Source organism: Sorex araneus, chromosome 1 (genome assembly GCF_027595985.1).
Source record: "Sorex araneus isolate mSorAra2 chromosome 1, mSorAra2.pri, whole genome shotgun sequence".
NCBI lineage: Eukaryota > Metazoa > Chordata > Mammalia > Eulipotyphla > Soricidae > Sorex > Sorex araneus.
Genome location: NC_073302.1, coordinates 427,546,311 through 427,567,060, shown reverse-complemented (window position 1 = coordinate 427,567,060; position 20,750 = coordinate 427,546,311). Strand labels below are relative to the sequence as shown.

At 41.6% G+C, this 20,750-nt stretch overlaps 1 protein-coding gene across 3 annotated transcripts in view; it reads left to right on the top strand.

Moving 5' to 3' along the window:
- The window catches only part of TNPO3 (transportin 3), an 84,366-nt gene that overhangs the window by 29,180 nt on the left and 34,436 nt on the right, over positions 1-20,750 (top strand). For 2 of the 3 annotated variants that reach the window (XM_004608270.3, XM_004608272.3), the window contains 8 exons: positions 493-693; positions 1,646-1,719; positions 4,221-4,377; positions 10,755-10,898; positions 11,913-12,088; positions 13,469-13,607; positions 16,860-17,006; positions 20,449-20,556. In XM_004608270.3, coding sequence (XP_004608327.1) covers positions 493-693; positions 1,646-1,719; positions 4,221-4,377; positions 10,755-10,898; positions 11,913-12,088; positions 13,469-13,607; positions 16,860-17,006; positions 20,449-20,556 — 1,146 coding nt within the window. Of the gene's footprint in view, positions 1-492; positions 694-1,090; positions 1,331-1,645; positions 1,720-4,220; positions 4,378-10,754; positions 10,899-11,912; positions 12,089-13,468; positions 13,608-16,859; positions 17,007-20,448; positions 20,557-20,750 lie in introns of those variants that run through there. The other variant, XM_055147084.1, reaches the window with a different exon arrangement.

Sequence of the window (20,750 nt, the reverse complement as noted above, 5' to 3'; positions counted from 1 at the left end):
TCTTTTTCTTCTGTTTTTGTTTTCAAGTCACAACTGACAACAATACTCAGGGCTTACATCTGACTCTTCAGGAAATCACTCCTGGGGGGGTGGGGGGGGCTGAGGTGGGGTGTCAGGGATTGAATGGGGTGCTGGGTTGGCCACATGCAAGGCAAGCACCCTATGAGCGCCCTGCCTTCTTGGCCCCAGAAGCTTTCTGTTAAATCATTTTCTAAATGTTCTTCCTCTATACTCCTATTTCTAAGTAGCTTCGAGCATTGGCCTATTATTTGGTGGATAAACTGTATTAGAATGAGTAGAAAATCATAGTTTTCCATAGTTCTGTGGACATAGTTGGAAGTACTGACTAAATTACTAAGTAATTTAGGTTGTCAGCTTTTCTTTCATTGTTCTTTGGTATAAACATGTTCATGGGTATATTGAGTCGGGCGGCGTTAATGTTGTTCAGAAAAGTAGTCTTATTCAAAGCATTTTTCTGTGATCTGCTTTCAGGTTCATGCATGGGAGATTTCAGACCAGTTGTTACAGATACGTCAGGATGTGGAATCATGCTATTTTGCTGCCCAGACCATGAAAATGAAGATTCAGACCTCATTTTATGAGCTCCCCACAGACTCTCACGCCTCTTTACGGGACTCATTATTAACTCATATCCAGAACTTGAAAGACTTGTCACCTGTCATTGTAACACAGGTAAATCCTGTGCTTCTCGTGTAAAGTATTAAGCCCATTTGGATTTACCAAGTTTATTTTGATTGATGTTGATAAGCTGTGTGAGATAATGTTAGCAACTTTATTATAGACTTAAGCTGTTTTCATTTTAGAGTAGAAACTAAAAACTTAAATTATTGTGTTAATCTTAGCATTCATTTTGTTTTAAACCAAAATACTGGAAGTGGGGGAGGTGAGTGTAGGTTCTCACAGGTAGACATGTGTACCCCTCCTTTCCCCATCCCTTAAAATTGCAGATGATGCTTTATTATTGGTCTTGGTCAGAGGGCTGCATAGTTGCCTTTTTTCAGGACTGATTGGCTAGTAAAAGTCTCATTAATGAAACCGTGAACTAGAGCATCTGGCCTTTCCCCCATAGGCAGGGGAATTCATTACAAAGGAAAACTGGAAGCTTCAGTGAATACATACCCACATATTCTCTGCCTGGCACAGAAGTGCCCTTGAAGAGGAAGGAGGCTTTTGCATAAGGCTTCAAGATGAGAAATGGAAAGAGAAGGGAAATGGCAATCCATTACTTGAGGAGTGAGTCAGTAGCAATGGCCTTTTGGCAAAGTGTAATTTATCTGCCCATGAAATTCTATGATATTGTCAAATAAAAGTAAGTATTGATATATTTTGAGCGGAAACTATAGTCTGTTCTTTCTAACTTCTTTGTTTTGTTTTTAAATTTTAAAGCTTAACTTTAAGTCTCAGCAATTTGTAGCTAGCCCTGGAGAGTTTACATGAATTTTATATACTATATTATCTATATAATATTTATATATATTAGATATAGGGGTGAGGAGAGGAGGAGGTATCAAGTCATAATTATATTGTGTGGCAGAAATTTAGTTACTTTGCTATCTGATATTGAAGGTGACCCTATTTCTGTCCATCTATTCTATTCATTCATTTTATCTCTCCTCTTATTCAGCTGGCTTTAGCAATAGCAGACCTTGCCCTACAGATGCCTTCCTGGAAGGGATGTGTACAAACTTTGGTGGAAAAGTAAGTGCCTTGTATGCTAATACTGGGAATGACCATTAACAGGGAAGTTGCTTACAAAAGCTGACATTTGGACTAAAAGTAGGATTATTTATTAACCAGGTACAGTGGGTAGGGCGCTTGCCTTGCATGCGGCTCTCCCAGATTCAGTCCCTGGCATCCCATATGGTCCCCTGAGCACCACTAAGGGGAGTTCCTGAGTGCAGAGCCAGGAGTAGACCCTGAGCATTGCCCGGTGTGGCCCAAAAAACATAAGTTAATAAAAATTAAGAAAAACACTTCCAGATTGTTTGAGGATTATATTGACAGTTGTTACTAATTGGTTTTATTTCATATCTGTCCAGGGACAGTATTATTTTTGGATATTTGGAGCTTTCCACTTTGAGTAAAACATTTTCTCCCAGGCCTTGGCAAGGGAACACAGTATTTGATTTCAGCTTTTGGCTATGAAACTTTTTTTTTTAAACAAAGTGAATATCCTTTTTTTTTCTCCAAAATGAAGTGTGATTTTTAAAGACTTTTTTGTTTGTTTTTGGACCACATCCTGTAGTGGACCACATCCTCAGGGCTTACTCCTGGCTTTGTGCTCAGGGATCACTTTGGGTGGTGCTCAAATAACCTTTTGGCATGCTGGGGATCAAGCATGGGTCAACCACTTGCAAGGAAGATGAATCCCCTACCTGCTGTACTGTCTCACTGGCCCTAAGACTTGCTTGGTTTTGGGGGGGTTTTTTAATCTTTTTTTCTTTTTTGCTTTTTGGGTCACACCCAGCAATGCACAGAGGTTACTCCTGGCTCTGCACTCAGGAATCACCTTTGGCGGTGCTCAGGGGACCATATGGGATGCTGGGAATCGAACCCGGATCGGCCTCGGGCAAGGCAAACGCCCTACCTGCTGTGCTATTGCTCCAGCCCACTTGTTGGTTTTTTTTTTTTAATTTATTCTTTTATTGAATCACCATGTGAAAAGTTACAAAGCTTTCAGGTTTAAGTCTCAGTTATACAATGCTCGAACACCCATCCCTTCACCAGTGCACATATTCCACCACCAAGAATCACAGTTTACCTCCCCAAGACTTGCTTGTTTTAAGAGGAAAATTTATTTACTACGAGTCTTACTATTTTGAGATCATACTTGGTGCTCAAGAGTGGCTCCTCGTGCTACTTGGGTGACCGGGAAGTGCTAAGAGTTGAATTCAGGCCCCCCAAATGCTGAGCGTGTACTCCGGTGGTCCTTAAGGCAATTTTTGTTGGGAAGAAGAGTGTGAAAAGTAAATTCGTTTCCTCTCCCTATTCTTTTTTTTTTTTTTTGCTTTTTGGGTCACACCTGGTGATGCACAGGGGTTACTCCTGGCTCTACACTCAGGAATTACCCCTGGCGGTACTCAGGGGACCATATGGGATGCTGGGCATGGAACCTGGGTCGGCCGCGTGCAAGGCAAATGCCCTACTTGCTGTGCTATTGCTCCAGCCCCTCCTCTCCCTATTCTTATGTTTCCTAATTAACTGCTATTAATGAGGATGGAATCACTGTAGACTTTGAGCTGTTTAAAATACTTACATAAGGGTTGGAAAGAGTACAGCAGGTAAGGCATTTGCCTTGCAGCTGCCTGACCCAGGTTAGATCCCTGGCATCCCATATGGTCCCCCGAATATCTTCAGGACCAGTTCCTGAATGCAGAGCCAGAAGTAATCCCTTAGCATCTCTGGTGTGACCCAAAAACAAAAATTATTGTCCTATAGGGGGCCAGAGCTATATTACAGTATGTAGGGCATTTTGCTTTGCATGTGACTGACCCAGGTTTGATTCCCCAGCACCCCTGAGCATTTCTAGATGTGTTCCCCCAACTCCACTCACCCCAAAAAGTGCACATACTCTCATATATGTTTGTGTTTTATATGTTTACATATAAACATGTATATATATATATGTAAACATGTTTTCTCATCTAATGTATTTTTTATACTTTTTTATACTTTTATACTTTTTTCATTTAATACCTTGTAGGGATTTTTTTTTAATGTATGACAGATATCTAGTTCATTTCAAGTGACTTTTTCACTCTGTACCTATTATATACTATTTGTGAAGGAACTTCACGTTCTCTCAACAGTTTTGCTATGACAGGTGTACTGCAGTGCTCACTTTGTACCTTTTACATGTCTATATGAGATTTTTCTAAGCAGTAAATTTTCATTTTTGTTTGGTTTTGGTGTTTGGGCCACAGCAGCGCTCAGGGGAACGTATGGGATGCTGGGAGTCAACCCGGCAAGCACTTGACCTGCTATATTATATATCCTCTTGGTAGTAAATTTGAGGAAGTGGAATTACTAGGTTGAAGGTTATGCAAGTTGAAACTGATTTTCAGATACCTTTCAGAATTATTTACATACTTTTGTCTTCTTCAACACCAGTGAGAATGTTGCTTTTGTTGTCACAACTTATGCTGATAGCAATTGTCTTATGTGATTCTAAAGACCTAATATCTCCTTTCATTTTCCAGATATAGCAATGATGTAACTTCTCTGCCTTTTCTGCTGGAGATCCTTACAGTGTTACCTGAAGAAGTACATAGTCGTTCCTTACGTATTGGAGCTAATCGGCGTATGGAAATTATAGAAGATTTGGCCTTCTACTCTAGTACAGTAGTTTCTCTATTGGTGAGTAGGTTAGAAAAAATGAAATTGCTGTGTAGAAGCAAGAAGTCATCATGGTGGTTTTGTAATTAGTTACATTATTGTGAAATTCTTTTGGGGGTAAATCTGGCAGTAATACCGTGACATGTATATTTCAGAATCCTTTTATAAACTTCTAAAGTGACATAATAAAACTAATATCTTCATTTTATGAATGAGAAACAGACTTTAGTTTTTTGGTTTTCTTTGGTTTTTTTTTTTTTTGGTTTTTTTTTTTTTTTTTTTTGCTTTTTTAGTTTTTTGGGTCACACCTGGCGTTGCACAGGGGTTACTCCTGGCTCATGCACTCAGGAATCACTCCTGGCGGCACTCGGGATCACATGGGATGCTGGGAATCGAACCCGAGTCGGCTGTGTGCAAGGCAAACGCCCTACCCACTGTAGCCACCAAGAAACAGACTTTAGAATTATACAAAAATACCCTTGAGCTGTGCTGGTATTGTGTTCATATTTTGGACTGAAAGAGCAGATTTGAAATTCCATAGATTTTTCACTGTATCTTCTACAAAACCTAAAACATTGATTGACTGTATCTGCCAGATCCTGACCTAGCTGGTATTGATGAGCCAGTCCACATACCACTTTTAGGCCTGTAGGTCTAAAATACATTAAGCCCAGTTTTCAAAAAAATCCGTGGTTATAGTGGATTTTTTTTTCAGGGATTTGTTCCAGTGCTTCTGTCACATCTTAGATATTTTATTTGGAAAGAAAAATTCGTTTAAAAGTGTATTCAGGGGGCTGGAGCAATAACCTTGCACACAGCCGACCCAGGTTCAATCCCCAGCATCCCATATGGTTCCCCAAGCACTGCCAAGAGTGATTCCTGAGTGCAGAGCCAGGAGTAACCCCTGAGTATCACCAGGTGTGACCCAGTAAACCTAAATAAAATTGTATTCCATTTGGGGCCAGAACAGTAGTACAGTGGGTAGGGTGTTTGCTTTGCACCACGTGGTCGACCCGGTTTCAACCCCTGGCATCCCAAATGGTCCCCCGAGCACTGCCAGAAGTAATTCCTGAGTGCAGAGCCGGGAATAACCCCTGAGCATTATAGGATGTAACCTAATGGTGTTAAGAGACTGATTGGGAAATTATTGTAAATTAGGGCTGGAAGGATAGTAAAGGGTTAAGGTGCTTGCCTTGCCTGCAGCCCACCCTTCTTTAACCATAGCACTGTATATTGTCCCTGAGTGCCACCAGGAGTGATTGCTGAGCACAACTGGGTGTCACTCAAAACTATCCCCCATGTACACACTCAAGAAGAAAGGGAATCATTCTAAGTGTAATGTCTGGTTTTTGAAGGGAGGCCACGCAATGCTAGGAATTCATCAGAAGACCTTGCTCACTCTAGGCAGGCACTCTGACCCTTGGAGCTATCTCCCTGGCCCTAAGTTAAATGTATTTATTTTTTAAAATTAATATTATATGCCCAAAAGTAGAGAGTATTGGGGATATTGTCTGCCATAGAGCCAGGGTGAGGACAGGTATGGGGGTTGGGGGGAGGATAATGGGGACATTAGTGTGGAAAATATACACTGGTGGAGGGATGGGTGTTCGATCATGTATGACTGAATCTCAAACATGGAAGCTTTGTAACTGTATCTCATGGTGATTCAATAAAAAAAAATTAGTGTTATAGAAAATATAGTCAGGCAAATTACATTATCTGTTGCATGCTTTTGTACATACCGTCCCCTCTGTGAATGTATTTCTCTCTCTTTTTTTTTTTTTTGGCTTTTTGGGTCACACCCAGTGATGCACAGGGGCTACTCCTGGCTCTGCACTCAGGAATCACCCCTGGCGGTGCTCAGGGGACCATATGGGATGCTGGGAATTGAACCCAGGTCAGCCATGTGCAAGGCAAAGGCCCTACTCGCTGTGCTATTGCTCCAGCCCCAATGAATGTATTTCTCTATGTATAGATTTCTTGTTTTTAGTCCAGATGCAATTACAGTCTCCCTGACCTTCTGTAATCTGGGTTTTAGACACCCAGCTTCACCATTCCATTTCACTGTTTCCATGGCATCTAAAAATCCAGATTGCATGTACCTTGCCTAAATTGGCCTTAAAATATGCTTGACATAATTTTTCTAAATGATTTTCCAGTTTAGAATCACGTATTACAGTGCCTTGTATCACAGTGTCGGAACTTTTAATCATAATTAAATCATAATCCGTCTTTTTTGCTTTCTTTTTTTTACTGATTAGTACTGATTTGTTGAAATATTGAACCAGTTGTTTAATAGAATCTCTTACCTCCTAGGTTTTCTGGTATCCTCATTTCATTTGACTTGTTTTCCTGTTGTTTGCATGTCTAATTGGAAGTTATATTTAAAGCAGCCCTGCTAGTATGGATTCCTTAAGAGAATTAAGCCTTAATAATGCCTTATGACATGCATTGCATATAAAGAATTCTCTGTTTTAGCAATGATACTAGCTACATACCATCCTTAGGATAATTGAGAAAACAGTCACTCGGTTCATTTTTGGCAGTACTTAGTTCTTTCCCAGAATCGTGGTTAAAGAAGACCAAAAGGCTTGTTGGACTCATTTGAAAAAATTTGGCTGTAAGTTATACAATTCATGCATGTACTTTAAGATGCATTTTATCAGAGGATACTTTATTTTAGGGTGATGGGAAGGTTCTGGGTCACACCCAGCAGTGCTCAGGACTTATTCCTGGCTTTGTGCTTAAGAGGTTTTTTTTTTTCTTTTTTGGGTCACAGCAATGTTCAGGGGTTACTCCTGGCTCTGCGCTCAGGAATTACTCCTGGCGGTGCTTGGGGGACCATACGGGATGCCAGGGATTGAACCTGGGTGGGCCGTGTGCAAGGCCTACCCACTGTACTATCACTCTGGCACCTAGAAATAATTTCTGATAGGGCTTGGGGACCATATGGAGTGCCCAAATTTGAACCTATTTGGGCACATCAAGCCTCTGACTATCTCTCCAACCCGATAAATGTTTCTTTCAGTTTATCTTGAATTAGTAATGAAGATGAGGATAGTTGACAGTGTGATTCTTATATTTGTAAATCACATTTTCCATTATGGACTATAATGTATATTATGTGGTGTGGCTTGTTACTTTCCGTGTATCAAATTTTATGTCAACCTTTGTTTTATGATTATACGTGCCTGCTGACCCCTCCCCCCTTAATCATTTTATGCTGAATAGGTTGTGGTGCAAGCAGAAGGCTGTGATGCTTACAGCTTCCTCTTGGTGCTTGCTCGGCTCATCCCTGGTCAGCATGGTGCTTGGTGTATTTATGACTTTTCAGAGATTGAGGATCTCTGCAAAAGTCCTGTGTTTACTACTTTATAATAACATGACTTGAAGTTTCTGAAACACTTCTTTGCTCCCAGCAGTGCTGAGATTACGGTTACTCATCTTGTTACCTCCATGTTACCCATCTAGGATCTGTTTAGCTTCTCTACTCAAATTACCATAGGTTCTTTATAGTATCTGAGTACTTGGGTGGGGGGTGGGGGGGTCATACCCAGTGATGCTCAGGGGTTACTTCTGGCTCTGCACTCAGGAATTGCTCCTGTCGGTGCTCCGGGGACTGAGGGATGCTGGGAATCGAACCTGGGTTGGCAAAAGCCCTAGTATTGCTTCAGCCCCGTCTGGGTACATACTTAGCATGAAAGTAAGTAAACTGGGGCTGGTGCAATAGTACAGCGGGTAGGGTGCTTGCCTTGCACACAGCCAGAACCTGGGTTTGATTCCCAGTATCTTATATGGTCCCCTGAGCACTTTTAGGAGTAATTCCTCAGTGCAGAGTCAGGAGTAACTCCTGAGCATTGCCAGGCGTGGCCCCCAAATCAAACCAAAGAAAAAAGTAAGTAAACTCTAATAGGAGTTTATAGTAACCAGGTATTATCTAGTAAGAAAACAAGTTCTAAGAAGTATAGAATTGAAATCATTCCAAGAGCAGTCATTTCCTCCAAGATTTTTTTCACTTTTTTTATTTTATTGAATCACCGTGACAAAAGTTACAAGGCTTTCAGGTTTAAGTCTGAAAATCCTTCCCCCTCCCCGGGCGACATGGGTGCAGCTCAGCTCACAGTCTAGATGCATTTCTATAAGTCTGTGTTTCCCCCAGAATTGAGATAGAATTTTGAAGGAAGATCTCACCTGCCTCTCTCAGGTGCAAGGTCAGACCTTGATGGGAGGCTGGGCTTTGGCAGAGAAAACATTGAGGCTTTTTTGACTCTAGAAATCCAGGAAGCCAAGGAAGTTGAGGCACAGCCTCTCACCAGAGGCTCTGAGTCTCAGCGTTTCTGGATGTGGGCGGATGCTGCTTAGAGAAGCTCATTTCGCTGGAGCAGAGGCACCTTGCTAGGGAATCGTTGGTATGGGGGGTGGGGGTGCGGCTCAGTGGATGTGAGAGCGGAGCCCCAGGGCGCTTGGCGCTTGGCCCTGGAAAGCTGCACTTCTTCCGCAGTAGGCGATGAAGCCCACCAGAACCAGGAAGCAAAGCCCCTTTTCTCTGGGAATTTTTCTGCAGGGTCCCTGACCAGCCGAACCACTGACCGTTGACCGTGAATTAATGCAGCTCCATATCTGGTCCTGCTTTAGGAACCAGATACGTTGCTTAGAGTTCTGCCTAGTGAAAGGATTTTCTGCCATTACAGCCCCCAAGTTGGACCTGTCATGCAGCTGTCTGCCTTCACAGGAAGCACTAGCAGACTGTGCAGGTCCATCTGTTAGTCAGCTTTGTTTTACTTTTTTTTTTGTTTTGTTTTAAGTCTCAGTCATATAATTATTGAACCCCCATCCCTTCACCAGTGCACATGTTCCACCACCAAGAACCCCAATATACCCCCCTCCCACCCAGCCCCCACCTAAGTAGCTAATGATCTTCACTTTATTCTCTCTATACTTTGAATACCTTCATTATTTCAATAGAGCGCTCACTATTATTGTTTGGAATTTTCCCCCAACAATCAGGCCTACTGAAAAGGCATCATTTAGTAATTTCTTTTCATTGCTATGAATGAAGACTATGAGCTCGCGGCCGCGACAGCGGTTTTGGATTTCTGATATTTTAGCTCAGTTCACAGTCTAGATGCATTTCTGTAAGAAGCCGCTCTGGGTGCCAAAAAATGGGTTAGAAGACCTCTCGGATCGTAGCCAACTTTGTTTTTCTTTAGTTATCTGGACCTGAAGACGGCCTTGCCCAAGAATAAAGGTTAATGGAAAACTACAGAGGATCGGCCAAAGAAAGCTGTATGAGTGAGAGTTTAGGATGATCAGGTCCACAGACCAGATTAGGGTGATGAATCAGTGCAAGAAGAGCTGCCGTCATAGGCATCTGAGTCTTTTGGGGAAGAGAGGGGGACCCGCACTTGAGAGTGCTTAGGGATCATTCCTGGCGGCGCTTGGGACCATCTACAACACCGGGGATTGAACCTGGATCAGTTGCACCTAGGCAGGCACTTGATGCAGTCCAGGAATCGGAGCCTTTCATGCGGCTTTATTGCATCTTCCAATGAAGATACAGCTTTCCCCCCTGAGGGACACCTGGAGACACTAGGAGACAGTATACTTCCACTCACAGCGGGTTGGGGGTCTGGAGATTATTGTTTGTTAGGTCCAAGCAGATGTCTCATTTCAGCATCCCATTCTTAACCAGCTACTTGTCACCTGAGAAACTTGGTGAGATTGAATTCAGCTGTTGTTTGTCAGTCGGCAAGCCACACAATCCCACTCTGTATGGGGGTTTAGTAGTGTAAGCCGTGTAGCTGCAGCCGAAACAGGGCTGCCTTTAGCACCGCCGGGAGGGATTCCTGAGTGCAGAGCCAGGAGTAACCCCTGAGCACCTCCAGGGTGGCCCAAGAATGGCAACAAATACAGTTTCACTGACTTTATTTTATCTGCTTTATAAGCTACCACACAGAATTTGCGTTTGCCCTCTGGGAGATGGCATGTTTGGTAGAGTCTTGGGTGATGAGCTGAAATGTTTGTAAGCTTTTCGTACTGTGGTGTGAAGAGCATGTTTCTGGCATCAGAATCAAGTGGTTGGAATTACTTCAAAGACAGTCCTGTTGATAAGAGTACATAGGCAGAAACTAAAACTAAGAAACAATTATTTTGGAAATAGATATTTGGGCATACCTGAAACCTCTATAATTCAGATTCCCAATTGTGATCGTGGAGATAATAATAGAACCTATCCCTGGAGTTCTAATGGGAATTCAGTAATGCTAGGGAGTGTTTGTTACTTACTTACAAAGAACTTTTAGCTGTTAATTATTATCATCTTCACTTTAAGGTGGGGCTAATTGCAGTCGTGACTTAAATATAATGATTGATATTGTTTGTTTTAACTTTTTTCTCAGATGACCTGTGTAGAAAAAGCAGGAACGGATGAGAAAATGCTTATGAAGGTCTTCCGCTGTTTGGGAAGTTGGTTTAACTTAGGAGTTTTAGACAGTAACTTTATGGCTAATAATAAGTTACTAGCACTCCTTTTTGAGGTTTTGGTAAGTAGCAACTTTATCAAAATGTTTCTACCAAATAGTCACTTCATAGTAGCTAATCTGGGCTATTAGAGTTTTCAGATCACTGTGCTGTGATTAGAAGGCATTAGATGGTTAGAAAGCAAGTGTCCTTCCTTGTTGCCAATCAACAGAGTAAGGTCTTCCCTTTAATACTCAGAATGTTGTTGCGTTAAAAGGAAAAAGCAATTTTACATGCTTATTTGCATGTTAAAATACAGTTAACAAAATAGCCATTGGTCTCTCTCCCCCGTGTTTTTAAAAAATTGTGTTTTTAATAATAATCGAATCTTTGAGATGGTTGTAGATCAGCGTAATAACAGTAGGTTACATCTTTTCATATATTTGGTACTTAAATTTGAAAACAGTAGTGCTTAGATTAGGAGTGTTTAGGGCAAGTAGATGCTCGAAGAGCTGAGCACATGGTTTCTCTGAGGTTCAGTCCCTAGTACCACCTGGTTCCCTCTGAGACACCCACTCACAATTGCACACACAAGAGAATACAGCTCCCCTGGGCTCAGCCATTGGTCTCCAGGCCTGGTTGTTTGGGAATCCCTCCCCCCAAAAAAAAACACACACACAAAAGACATAGTCATGTTTTGGGATGTATTGGTGTGTTTAGTTATAAATCCTTGGGACTTGTTAGATCCTTTCATTTTGGATAGTGTTTGTGTATCAGGAAAAAGAAAGATTTCCGTAGATTAAAATAAGGCAGGAGCCATGGCATTCTGTTTGGGTGGCTTGGTAGTGAAAATACCCATGGATTTTGGAAGTCACGTGGCATGATTGAGATTCAGAAACAGGTTTGCTTGGCATACTGGAAGTTATCAGAATCCATCCTGGGAAGTGATGGCTATTGTCTCCTTCAAGGCCATGATCATTTGACTGTTAGGTTTATGGAGTACTTGTTCAGAGACAGACGATAATTGGCTTCCTAGTCTTTGAATTATAACGCTCAGTGATCATGATTCTTCCTTCCTTATTCCTATTCCTGCTCAGCAACAGGATAAAACCTCATCCAACCTTCACGAAGCTGCTTCAGATTGTGTATGCTCAGCTCTCTATGCGATTGAGAACGTGGAAACGAATTTGCCTTTGGCCATGCAACTTTTCCAAGGAGTTCTGACATTGGAAACCGCCTATCACATGGCTGTGGCACGTGAAGATTTAGACAAGTGAGTGTTGCAAGTAGTCGTGACTTCAGTCTGGTGTTCTTTTTCTTTCTTCCTGTTTTTCTGTTTCTCTTTTTCTGTTTTTAAACCCACACTTGTTGGTGTGGGGACTTCTGGGACTCCTGGCTGCGTCGGTGTGGGGGAATCCAACCTGGGCCTCCTACATGAACATGTTCCAGCTCTTTGAGTGTCTTCCCAGCCCTCAATCTGGTGGTGTTTTGTTTTTGTTTCTGTTTTTGCTTTTTTGGGTCACACCTGGCGATGCACAGGGGTTATTCCTGGCTTTGCACGCAGGAATTAGTCCTGACGGTGCTCAGGGGACCATATGGGATGCTGGGAATTGAACCTGGGTCGACCGCATGCAAGGCAAACGCCCTATTTGCTGTGCTATCCCCCAGCCCCGTCTGGTGTTCTCTTGAATGAACTTCTTGTTACTCATCTAGGCTTTGTGATTTGTTGTGACTCTATGTAAATAAGTAAGCTGTATTCTAAAGATTCTAAATCTGGAGTGGCAAATTAGATGTAAAAAGAGAGGCGATATTCACAGAAAGTAAAATGTTTTGTGGGGATTTTTGTTTTTTTTTTTTCTGTGTATGCTTACAGAGGGTAGGACTAGAAATTAGGGATGAACTCTGAACTCTCAAGTATGATTTTGTAGGAATTGAATTCATATATTTGTGGGTTTTGTTTGGTTTTACTATTTTTGGGGCCACATCCAGCAGTGCTCAGGTCCTAATTCTGGCTCTGTACCCAGGGATCACTCCTGGTGGGCTTGTAGTCCTTGGAAGTCAAGGATTAAGGCAGAGTCAGCTGTGTGCAAGGCAAGTGCCTTAGCCACTGCCCCTGGGTTTAGATATTTTAGTAATTGAGGGTTGGGTTGGTTGTTTTTTGGTGTTTTGTTTTTTTTTCCACACTCAACAATGCTTAGGGATTACTCCTCGCTCTACACTCAGAAATCACTCCTAGCAGTTCTCGGGAGACCATGGGATGATGGGGATTGAAACCAGGTCAGCTGCCTGCAAGGCAAGCACGCTACCTGCTTTACTATCTCCTCAGCCCATAATAGAGAATGTTAATGTATATGTGTGTGTGTGTGTCTGTATAAGCAAAGTAGTTAAATTCTCTCTATATATATGTGTATATATATGTGTGTGTATATATGTATATGTATATACATAATAAATATAGGCAAATTAGTTAAAATATATATTTATATATATTATAATGTAAGGAAAGGTCATCATGGCTATTATAATTCAATGTAAGTAATTACTCCTCTTTCCTGAGGTGGAGGATCTTTTTATTTCTTTCAATTATTCTGTTTGTCCAAATATAAAATAACAGGATTTCTGACTTGGTGCTCTCATTTCTCTTTATTTACAGAGTTTTGAATTACTGTCGTATTTTCACTGAACTATGTGAAACTTTTCTTGAGAAAATTGTTTGTACTCCAGGCCAAGGTCTCGGGGACCTGCGAACTCTAGAACTGCTTCTTATCTGTGCAGGACATCCGCAATATGAGGTAGAGTTTATACTACGCTAAAGCTATTGTTCGCAAAACTAAGTGGACTGTAATCTATGTTCAGTATTATTTACATTCCTTTGCTCACTGTGTGTGTGTGTGTGTGTGTGTGTGTGTGTGTGTGTGTGTGTGTGTGTGTGTGTGTGTGTGTTACAATGCTAGAGGTCAGACTCACACATTCAGGGCAACACCTAGCATAATTTGGGGGGCCACACCTATCTGTGCTGAGGGATCAATCCTAATGGCGCAGGGGAACATATGTGTTGCCAAGGTTTTAGTCTGGGCTGACCTCATGCATGGCAGGTACCTTAGTCTCTGTACTATCTCTCTGAACCCTTGTGTTGAATTTTTTTCTTTTTTTCTTTCTTTTTTTTTTTTTAATAAATTTATTTATTGAATCACCATGAGAGCAGTTACAAAGCTTTCAGATTTAAGTCTTGGTCATATAATGATCCGTCCCTTCACCAGTGCACATTTCCACCACCAGAACCCCATTATACCCCCCACACCCTCCTGCTACCTGTGTGGCAGATGATTTCCACATTACTCTCTCTCTACTCTGATTACATTCAGTATTTCGACACCAGACCCACCATTATTATTTGGGATTTTACCCCAGCACTCAGATCACCCGAAAAGGCAACATTAGACAATTTGTTTTCTATTGCTGATTATGAATAGCATATGATGTCGTGTGGCTGCAATAGCAGCTGCGTAGTTTTGGAATTCTAAAATTTTAATAATGAAATCTGGACAAATTTCTGCCCAGAGCCGCTGGGTTCCGAGATTTGTTTCTGAGTCTCTGGGATCATGGCTTAAGCTGCTTGGTCAGTAGCCAAAGGGCCCGTTCGTGGGCTGTGTTGAATTTCTTAAACAATTATATTTAGGTCTCTGCTTTAAATTCTTTTTTTCCCCCATAATTTAAAATTTCTTGTTGGCCTACACCATAATCCTCAGGGTTGACTCTTGTCTCTGCTCAGGGATCACTCCTAGCAAAGCTTGGGGGACTGTGTGACTTTCCAGAAATCTAACCTGGGTTGACTATGTGCAAGGCAAGAGCCCTGTCCACTATACTATTATTCCAGCCCTTAAAAAAATTGCTAATAACAAAATTATTATAAATTGTTTAGCACCCAGGAAGTTTTTTTAAATTGTATATCACCTACCAGTGTTTTTTCTATTTTGAAAAAACAACTATATTGCTGGGTATTATATATTATATATTATATTAACCCAGCAATGCTTAAGGCTGTGTAATACTAGTGATCAAACGCTGCACACACGAGCTTTTGGTTTTAGCACTTGAGCCATATCCCTAGCCACCCGTTTTCTTATCTGATTGGAGAGACTGGTGTACACACCGTGGAGAATTTTTTAGAAAGAAAGCCTACTCGCTCTCTACTCTGCTACCTCTTGGGCACCAGTTCTTTAGCATCTTACAGCTAAAAACACACCAACTCCTGACTGTTTCCTCAAGTCTTCAAAAAATTTCTGCAAATTATGAATAGTAAAGAGAAGAATTGATGGAATTCAAAAAGTCTTTAATTCCCCTAAATCTCTTAAGGTATCCTCTATCTCTCACATTTGTTAGATCTTAAAAATCCTTTTTTTATTTAAGAGGTCCTGGGACTGGAGCCTTACCTGGCACACCACTGACCCAGATTTGATCCCTGGCATCCCATGGTCCCCTAGCCCTGCCGAAATGATTCCTGAGCACAGAGCAAGGAGTAACCCCTTAGCACCACTGGGTGTGACACCCCCACACACATACAAAGAAAGGGATGTTAATGGCCTTTTAGGGAGAGACACAGGGGTCTTGTGATTCTATGGGGTTTTTTTTGTTTTTTTGATTTGAGTTTTATAGATTTGGTAACATGGTTGCAGTAGTTTGGAAGTTTGTGAAACTGATGGACCAAGTTACTGTTTCCACACTCCATTGCCCTGTATCACCTGGTGCCCCCCTTTACCCCCATTCCAAGTGTTTGATAATCAGCTTTGTTTTCCAAGACCAAATCATATATTGTTTAAACTGAGCTTAGTACTATAATTATGATCCTAGCTGAATGCTAGGGAACCAGCCAGTGTTAAAAGTGTCTTACAACACTGCTCACCTGAGTGCAAAATCTTTCAGTTCAGTTACCACTGGAGGAATCCAACCCCTCGCGCTGCACCTTGAAACATGGAGCCACGGAAGCTCTGGTCTTCAATGTTGCCCTCTGTCTCTTTTTCAGTGATGTGTGACAGCATCTGGTGTCTGTCCTCTCTCTGACTGACTTTGCTTGACATGATACCTTCCAGTACCATGCGTAATGCAGTATAATACATGACTTTATCTTTTCTTACAGTTGCATAATATTTGATAGTGTATATTTTGGTACGACTTCTTTACCTGATCATGTTATTGGTCCTGTGATATTTGGCTGGGTTGGTTGTGGGGTTTTGTTTTGGTTTGTTTTGGTTTGGTTAGGGACCGTAACTGGCAGCGCTCGGGTTACTCCTGGCTATACACTCAGGGATCACTCCTGGTACTGCTCAGGGGAACATGTGGGGTCCCGGAGGATTGAACTTGGGTCAGGCATGTGCAAGGCAAGTGCCTTCCCTGCTGTGCTTTCTCTCTAGCCCCAGTCCTGTGATTCTTGATTCGTTTTTTTACCACATAAAAGAGAAGAATGTTTGCTGTAATCCCATTAGCATATCTCAATTTGGATAAAACAAATTGGGGTGGAATTATTACAGTATTATATAATGCTGCAATAATTATTACTGCCTTTAGCAGTGTTACATATAAGCAGTGACAAAATCCCAGATTTTTTTCTTCTCTTCCCTCATTCAAGTAGGGTAAATAAAAGTGACACAAAGTTGGTATGTGCAGAGATTTACAGATGGTTTATCTGGTAAGCAGTGTACTAATCTCTAGCCTAAATGTTTTCAGAATAGGGAAAGAGCTTAAAAAAGAATTTTTATACCTTTATTTCTCTAAATTCTGAATCCAGTATAATGTCAGATTATTCTAGAACTAAACACGGAATGTAAAGCCTGTCATTCTAAGTGGAATTTGGGGCCTAATGTGGGAAGATAATTGGAGAGGGGATAATAATAAATCTTTAGAGAAAAGTTAGATTTTTAATTGGTTCCACTTAACATTATTTTATAGTCTTTCTTTATGGTCCCAGTAATAATAAAGCTGTCTTATTTTATCCTTTTCTGAGTCAAGTAAGCCATCTTTTCTCTTTCTCTCTTTTAATTTAACAGGTTGTAGAAATTTCCTTTAATTTTTGGTATCGACTAGGAGAGCATTTATATAAAACTAATGATGAAGTTATTCACGGTATCTTCAAAGCTTACATTCAGAGGCTGCTTCATGCCTTGGCTCGACACTGCCAGCTGGAACCAGACCATGTAAGATCCCTTCTCTGCTGCTTCACTTCTCTTAAGTACTAATTTGAAAAGTAACTATAAATCGTGAAGAATAAAGACAATGGAACCTGCAGGCTCTTGGTCACCCTACAGCTTACACTGTTAAGTTAATACTAGTAGAGTGAAGACTGAGGTCTCCAGAGAAAGAAATCAATCCTGCTGAGCCAGTGATTTTTTTTTTTTTAATCCCTCAGAATTTATTTTAGTAATTCTGCTGAGGGAAAAAAAATAGGTACTTTATGTACAAAACATCCACGAAAATAGAAATCGGTGAACCCTTGTTAGTAGTTTAAGAAGAGTTGCATAAAGGAGGTAGATATAATTACTAAGCAGCTGTTAAGATTAGCGAGTATTAGGGGACTGGAGAGATAATTCAGGAGGTAAAGCATTTGCCCAGGTGCACCCTCAATGGAGTCAGGAACAGCCCCTGGACTCCACCATCTGTGACCCCAAACACTGTCTCCTCCGTCCCCCAAAAATGTAATGAGTGTTGGTGTCAGAGACAAAGTTCAGGGGTCAGGGGCACTTGTCTTGTATGGAGAAAACCCTGGGTTTGATCCTTGGTACTGCATGTCCCTGCCCTCGCTTCTCAGCATTGCCTGGCACAGCACTTGTAGCCCCTAGGCACTTCTCACACCCAGCTCAGCCTCACCTGGAGTGGCCCTTCCCCAGCACTGGTGGGGTAACGCCACTATTAAAATAGCAAAAACAAAAACAGGCTACTGACATTGCTGTGCTTGGTATGCTAAGTGGAAACACTCAAATGTAAAATTTTATACTGTTTTTAGTAGTGTAAAAAAGATAGTTGGGTTAAACAGTGAAATGTACGTATGTGAAGGTTGAGAATTACACATATTAATTCCCCACCCCAGCCCTATATGCGTGCATTCTCTATAATATTTATGCTGATTTAATAAGATAATGTATGTCATATTTGTCTAATAGAAAATTTACTGGAAATATAAGTCCATTGAAAAACTCTTCAGTCCCCTGCTTTGTTTTGTTTCTTCAAATTTCATAGCATTTAGTTTATCCTTTTGATTGATTGACTCCCTATGTTTTACCCAAGGACCTGAAGTACGATTTTTCTATTGCATGCAGAATTTGACCCGACGGTTATCTTTGTATGTTAGCATTGTTGTTTGAGTTGGCTATTTCTACGTCTACGGAACCTTAGACAATCTAGACTGCTGATTTTCAGAGCTTATTTTTTAAAAACAGGGTCTGAGCCAGAGTACAACGGGTAAGGTGCCACCTTGCACGTGGACTACCCAGGTTCAATTCCTGGTACCCCATATGTTCCCCCTGAACATGCCAGTTGTGCCAGCCTAGCCCCTGAAAAAAAAAAAAATTAAAAACCTGAATAGTCCTATTTTCACCTCCTTCCTCCTTAGAAACCTGATGATCTCTAGTTTAAATGGCTCTTGTGATTGCCTTCTTATTCCCTTGCTAGTGTCCTTCTATTTTGGGTGGCCACACCCAGCAAGTTCAGGTCTTTATCCTGGCGCTGCACTCAGGGATCACTCCTGGCGGACTTGGGGACCATATGGGGTGCTAGGAATCAAACATAGGTCAGCCATGTGCAAGGCACAGGCCCTACTATCACTGTGACACCACTGTTTGCTAGTTTCACGGCAACGTTTCCCTTTAAGACACAATTCTAACTGTGTCTACAATTCATTGTGTCATCTAAGAGAGCCTCCCTCTCAGAGAGCCCAGCAAGCTACCGAGAGTATCCCGCCCACACGGCAGAACCTGGCAAGCTCCCTGTGGCATATTCGATATGCCAAAAACAGTAACAACAAGTCTCACAATGGAAACGGTACTGGTGCCCGCTCGAGCAAATCGATGAACAATAATGCTACAGTGCTATCTAAGACAACCATCATTTCCCCCTCAGTCCTTACTTCAATTTCTTTACTTTAAAACAAGGAAATTGAAATTGATCTGGGTTGGGTTTTTTTTTGTGGTTTTTTTTTTTGAGGGGTGGGGGTGATGGTGATTTTGCCAGGGATTAAAGCCTGGGTAGGTATGTGCAAGTCATGTGCCTTGCTGTCTGTACTGTTTCTCCAGCCCAAGGAAGGAGATCTAGATCAATAATCCTCAGTAGGAATGTTTTCCAAGATTCATAGCCCAAGGTTATATTATTCATATATTTTGAACCATGTCCTAATTGGAAACTTTACTCACAGAAGTATGTTAGAGTAGAAATAATTTTAAGATAATGAAATACAAATATCTCTATACCTTAAAATGGTTTCAAAAGAAGAGCTATAATACAGCAGGTAGGGTGCTTGCCTTTGGGTAGCAGATTTGATTCTGGCATCCCATATTCGTTCCCAGATCCCCACCAGGAGTGATCCCTGAACACAGAGCTAGGAGTAGGCCCTGAGTACCATGGTGTGGCAAAAAAAGTATTTCAAATATAAAGCAGAGGTGAAATACTTCCCTAGTGAATATCTCTATCACCTGAATTCTACCATAAAGATTTTACTACGCTTATTTTTTTATGTATCTGTCCATCTGTTTTGGTTTGGGACTACACCTGGAGATGCTCAGGGGTTCCTCCTGGTTCTGCGTTTAGGAAGTACTCCTGGTGGTGCTCAGGACCATATGGGATGTCGGGGATCAAACCCACTTGACTGCGTGCAAGAAGGCAGACACCAACCTGCTTTAAAAAGACCTGGAGTTTGTTGTATTCCTCCTGCACGTCACAGCCTTGCTGTGTGTAGGGCAGTCCACAAAGGTAATCCAAACTGTGGTGATGATGTGACATCCAGGCTGCAGACTCTTGCTAAGGCTTGAGGGTGGGGAGACAGGGAAAATGAGAAACATAGGGAACAGGCTTGAGGGTTTTTTTTCCAGAACTTTAAAAATGTTGGCTCACCTCTAGAAAATTGTAAACTTTAAAGTTAATTTTTCCAGATCTCACCTCAAAACCTATTGCTTTAAAATTTTCCAACAGAGCAGAGTGTAACTTGAAAATGCAAAACAAAAACAAGCAAAACATTAAGTAAAGAATATTTCTTGTTGGAAAAAAACCTTTGAGGTTAGGCTTTTTGTCAGTTCCGCCCTCCCAAGCCCCCCCCCCCCTTATTGCAACTGGACTGTTTAACTTTTTTTTTTTTTTTGTACATTGAGGGTCTCCCCTGCTGTGTTCAGGAGGCTCCTGCACCCCTTTGGGGAGTCTCGGGCAGCCAGGCCTTCCTTCATTACAAGGAGACAGGGCCAGAGATTAGGGGTGCTCAGGACATCCAGGACTAAACACCCAGACGTTTAAGGGACAGGGATTGAACCAGGGTCAGCCACACGGAAGCCATGCGCCTTTACCCCTGTACCTCTGGCCTTTTTAATTGATTTTACAGAAGTGAGTGAAAGCCTTCGTGAATTTAAAAATAAGTGTTAATCTGATTTGAAATTTCAGGAGGGGGTTCCTGAAGAGACTGACGACTTTGGGGAGTTTCGGATGAGGGTATCAGACCTGGTGAAAGACTTGATTTTCTTGATTGGGTCTATGGAGTGTTTTGCTCAGGTAAGCCCATTTGGAGATTCTTGGCGGTCTTGCAGATCCCTTTAATCATGTTTGAGGTTTGTCTTAACATTTCCTCTTTCCCTTCATCTGCAGGTGCCTAGCACACTGCCTGGCATATAGTAGTTTAGTATCTCACAAGTCAGTGGCAGGCTATGAGTTGTTTCCTTCTGATTTATTGTTACTGTAATCGTTCC